Source organism: Mus pahari, chromosome 14 (genome assembly GCF_900095145.1).
Source record: "Mus pahari chromosome 14, PAHARI_EIJ_v1.1, whole genome shotgun sequence".
NCBI classification, from domain to species: domain Eukaryota; kingdom Metazoa; phylum Chordata; class Mammalia; order Rodentia; family Muridae; genus Mus; species Mus pahari.
In genome coordinates, this window is record NC_034603.1 from 27,299,947 (window position 1) to 27,305,243 (window position 5,297).

General features: G+C 57.8%; 1 protein-coding gene across 1 annotated transcript in view; it reads right to left on the reverse strand.

The window, feature by feature from the left end:
- Positions 1-4,799, reverse strand: part of Wnt3a (Wnt family member 3A) — a 45,961-nt gene extending 41,162 nt beyond the window's left edge. Inside the window, exon 1 of the mRNA XM_021211768.1 lies at positions 4,604-4,799. Coding sequence (XP_021067427.1) covers positions 4,604-4,674 — 71 coding nt within the window. The 5' untranslated portion in view covers positions 4,675-4,799. The remainder of the gene's footprint in view (positions 1-4,603) is intronic.
- Positions 4,800-5,297: the final 498 nt, after the last annotated feature.

Sequence of the window (5,297 nt, forward strand, 5' to 3'; positions counted from 1 at the left end):
CTGCCTCTGCCTCTGCCTCTGCCTCTGCCTCTGCCTCTGCCTCTGCCTCTGCCTCTGCCTCTGCCTCTGCCTCTGCCTCTGCCTCTGCCTCTCTGCCTCTGCCTCTGCCTCTGCCTCCACAAATGCTGGCATTAAAAGCAGGCTGTGTGCTACCACTGCCTGGCCAGGCCAAAGGTTTGTACAAGGGACCAAATGTCTGTGTATGTAGGGATGTTAATAATTGCCTAAGAGTATACTCAGTGCTACTGAATTGACTCACTCTCTGCTCTCTGGCCACAAAGGAATCTGGGAATATATATATATATATATATATATATATATATATATATATATATATATATATATGATATAGAAAGTCATTTTTTAAGGGGACATAAAGCTGGGTGGAAGAAAGACACCTAGCCTTGGAGACATCCCCCCGCCCCATAACATTTGGAAGGCGTGAGCATCAAAGTGTGGAAGAGCTGGGCAAGTTGGTCCCTGGAAAGGGCTGACTTTGAATGTTCCTCTTGTGGTTAATGATGACAGTTTGGGTGGTTGGCAGTTCTGAAGAAGCAACTCCTAGCTCAGCACCCGAGGAGTTGCAGTACTAGTGGTAGTGGTGATTTACTGTAGGGTCCTGATTTCTTTTGCTTTGTGAGTTTTATGTTAGTTACTGACCGAGTGATGTGAGAGACTGGAAGAAAGGAGAAAGGGGAGGAGGGAGGGACCAGAAAGATAGAGAACTGAGAGGCAGAGGTGGGCAGGTGGGGAAGGAGCCTGAAGATGAGGGGAGAGAGAGAGCAGGTTTTAAGGGCTGGACTGGGGGGGGAGACTCATAAATGACAGCTCTGGAGTGATGTCTGCAGCCCTGTAGCAAGCCAGGAGATTCAGCTCGACTCTGCCTCAGTTTACCTGTCTTTGCCTGTCTGTGCACTCGCATCTCCTCATCTGCTCTGCACAGCAGCATATGCACCTGTTCACCTTGGCAACCTGGCGATTCTACACAGACTGACACTGACAGACCATCCACCTCATCTGTAATCTCTCCACCTTATACCCACACGCCCCCTAGTCAGTCTCTCTCTCTCTCTCTCTCTCTCTCTCTCTCTCTCTCTCTCTCTCTCCCTCTCCTACCCTGTGTGTTCCAACAGGCTTTGTCGTCACTGTGAGGCAGACTACTGGCATCTATCACCAGGTCACAAGAAGGTGGGAGGAAAGCTAAGTGCCCTAACTCCTTGGAGGCTGTCTATGCCCAGCAGTGCACCGGGAGGGGGGGCGGGGTCAGGGCTGCAGAGAAGAGTGCCAGGGGCACCCATGTGCTGAGAAGAGGAACTGGAGTTGGTCTCTAAAGAAATGGGGCTCGTTAAAGTGTCCCTGGATACCAGGGAGAACCTCATAGAGGAAACTGTTAGAAGCTCAGGAGGACTGCTCTGCAGTGTCTCCCGTGCTCAGGAGCTGGTGGCCCAACAGGAATGTGTCCATAGGAGAGGGACCCTGATGAGGAAGGGAGAAAGGGGAGCAGGAACACAGACCAGCAGTGAGGGCATGGGATGAGTGTAGGGGTGAGAACTGAGAAGACAGCAAGAAGTGGCCAGTGAAGGTGGGGACACAGCAGTGTAGCCTGTGGAGGGGACAGAAGGAGTTGTGAGTTTGAATAATGTCAATTCCCTGCCACAAATTAGCTCAGTGACTGGGGAGAAGCAGGGAGATGCCACAAGACTGGCATCTCCAGACAGGACATAAGGGAGGGGGAGAGGGGGGGCCCAGGTTCATCTTAGAGTTCCTTGGTGAGCCCTCTGATGGAGCCTACTTTCTTTTAGTCTCATGAACCGCTCTTCTTCCCTTGGGCTCTTTCCAAACAGTTCTAACCCTGTGTTCTCAGAGAACCTTCCTCTGAGATGTGGTTTGGTCCACTTGCCTGCCTCTGACCCCAGCTCCTGAAGATCCCAGAACAGGCACTTGTGGAGGTCTTACTTTGGATGGTTCTGTGGTATCAGGACTGGCAATGGGGTTGAACACATCAACCATCCTTCAGAGTTGGTCCAGGGGAGGAGGTAGACCTTCATGGTTCCACCAGAAGCAGGGAAGCATCAACTTTCTCCTCTCTCCCTCCTCCCCCTCGAAGACCCACACCATCTTCAAAAGCCTAATGACTCCTGATTTGAGATTTCCTGGTTTGGGTCCTGCAGGTGAGGAACTTCTCTGCAGTTCACTTTCGCTTTCATAGGAAAGGGGAGCTGGGGGCCATAAAGGGGGAGGGAGGCTCAGGCTGGGTGGGAGGCGTGCAGGCTGAGTGTGAATGTAACAAATCCACAAGAAAAGGTCCCGGGTTTCGCCTCTGTATGAAACCCCCCAGTAGCCCACCCAGCAGAAGCTATGAGATGTTTCTCCATACTGGGGGCTATGCCTCATCTAGGCCCAGAGTGTGGGCAAGAGAAAAGAGGAGACGCTTGAAGCTCGCATAAGTAAAACTGCAAAACAACCTTTATTAAAGAGCCAGCTACCACACTGTGTCAAGTGACTGCAGCCACTGCAGCCCGTTTTAAGGGACCCTTCCTCTCCATTCTGCAGGGCGAGCCCTATCCAGCTGACACTTTGAGCCTGCAGGGGACTGAGAGGGAATGAGAGGACAGGAGGGGAACTAGGTCTTGTCCCCAGGAAGCCAGCATCCCAGAGCGAGGGGGGCTGCCGTCTCAGGAAGCAGAATTGTTAAGTGTGAGAATCCTACGGAGAACAAAGTGGAAGTAGGGGATGGGCGGAGAGGTGGCCCTTGTCACCCAACCCCATGAATACCAGGTGGACTTCCGTATCACTTTCTGGGGCCAAAGGGTTGCCCCGGTCCTTTGAGGGGAGGGGTGGGAAGGCTAAGGGCTTCACTTTTTCACACCCTCCTCTCTCACCTGGAGAATGCTGGGTGCACCCGAGGGGGGGGTCTAACAGTCCAGGTGAAAAGGAGACTATGCTTCTGTGGGCCTGGGTGGACCTGGTTAGTGACCCCCCACGACCTTAGGGACAAAAGTCCCAGGACGCGGGGTAGCCAGGAGGCTGGCGACAAGGCCCTTCTTTATGGGAGTAGAGCGGGGGCGAAGGCGCTTCCTCTTGAGCCTAGGAATTCCGCGGCGGCGGGTTCTAATTAGAAGCCTGGCGCAGCAGCGAGCAGCCCGCGGGGCTCCCTCGGACGCGCTGCCCCTGGCTCCCCGCGGACGCCGGGACGCGCCTCAGTGTGTCCGCGCTCCTAGACGCACCCGACGCAATCCTCGCTCCTGGAGGCCACAGGGCTCCACAGGTGCCCCTCCGGGTCTTAAAACTCTCTCGGGAGCCCAGGTTCAGCTAGATCTCTGTGGAGCGCAGCCGCTGCCCAGCAGCCTCTCCAGCCCCTAGTGACTCCCGGTTGCTCACCCTCCATCCCTGCAGTGGGCGCGGGCCCTGCATCCCCACCCCAGGCTTCTCAGCTCTTCTCCTGAAGCATCTCGAAGAGAAAAATGATTATCGGATTAGATGTACTTCGGCTCGCTGGGTCCCCCCTTCCCCTCGGCATAATTATTATAATTCCAGGCAAGCTGTCGGAGTGTTCCTGGGAGGGGGTGCGCATGTTTGTGGGAGGCTTCTGTCCAACTGAGTCTCCACCAGCGGCGCGCGCCCGTCCCTAGATGCTCTCAATCTTCTAGCTTATGTTGGAGGAGAGATCTGCGCACTGACGGTGACCTTAAGTCTGCGCTCCATGAAGGGAGGGAGTGTCACACACCCCGAGGAAGGGACACCCCAACTTCTCCTTCTCTCGGGGTACGTGCGGAGGACGTAGGCCCAGAGAGTCAGGACCTTTCCTTTGCTTAATCTCACTCCATCCGTAGGCTGAGAAGAGTCTTCTAGTGTGCCTTGTCTGGAGTGGAGGATGCTGTCCAGCCTCTCCAAGACCGAATCCCCAAGCCTCTCACTCGGAGAAACTCAAATCACTTACTTTACCTACTGCTCATCCCTCCCGGCAGCAGCGTATCTTGTCAGCCAGATAAAGGCTGTGGACAGCAGACCGACCCTTCCACCCCGACAGCCACGTAGAAGCTAGGCGACAGCATTGGAGAAGTGCGCACGGCTCCCGGCTGGCCCCGGTGCGCCTTGCCGCAGGCTCCGAGCCACTCCCCGCCCGGTCTCGGACTGTCTTTACGTAACTGCGCTGCCCCGAGCTGTTCGGTCTTGTCTTGCCGACTTTGTTTTAAAGTGTGTGTGTGTGTGTGTGTGTGTGTGTGTGTGTGTGTGTGTGTGTGTGTAAGATAAGGTCCCTAAGAAGAGTCTTTTCCTTGCGCTGCTTCTCTTTTACACTCCTTCCTCGACCATCGCCTAGGCGTTAGTGTCATGTGCTGACCAGCTTTCTGCCATTCTTGTTCGACGCCAGGGACAGCATGGACCTTCACTGCCCTCCCTCCCCTCCTGCCAGGGGAATCAGTGTCCCCGGAAGCTCCGCCACCCGCGTCCCAGCTGCGGCCCGAACAGGTCTAAGTGGCAGCCAAGGAAAACAACCCGTCCGCAGCCAGTGCGCGGAGCGACGGTGGGGGCCCTGCCCCAGGGGGGCGGTTGCCCTAGGGTGGCACTGGGGCCCGGGGCGAACGCAAGTAGACTCACTCACCACCAGATCGGGTAGCTGCCCAGAGCCTGCTTCAGGCTGCAGAGCACTAAGAGGTATCCGAGAGGAGCCATCGCGGGCTTGAGCGCGCAGATGGGGGAGTCCACCCCGAGAGCGCGGACACCGGGGCTGGCCCGGCCCTGGGAGGTGGCGCGGCTGCAGTGGCGCTGGGCCCTCTGTGGCAGCGGGGTGCGCGGGGTTCCCGGGTGTGCACCGGTACACGGGCTCCGAGGGCGGCGCTGCGCCAGGTGGGCCGGCGGCCGGGCGGCGGGCCGAGGCCCTGGGCGGCGCGGGGCGGCGGGGGCGGGGCAGCGCCGCGGGGGGCGCCCGCCGGGGCTGGGGCTGGGGCCGGGGCGGGGCGGGCAGGGGGCGGGCGGGGCCCTGGGGGTTTGGAGCCTCGCGGCACTGGCCCCTCCCGCGGCCGTGGGTGCGCGGGGTGAATGGGAGAGCTCCCGGCGCTGGGGTGCTGAAGGTGTGTGCAGAGTGCGGGGTGTGTCCGTGTTCGTGGAGGGGGTGCTGCGGCACTGCTGGTATGTGCCGGAGTACAATGCGCGTCGGGATGCGCAGGGTGTTGGATGTGCCCAGGTGTGGAGTTCTCGTGCACCAGTTAGTAGCCTTCCAGGACCGCGCGGTGCCAGCTGAGAATTGCACTGCGCAGACCTCGGGCTTGAGCTCCGTTCTTCACGATCTCAACCTA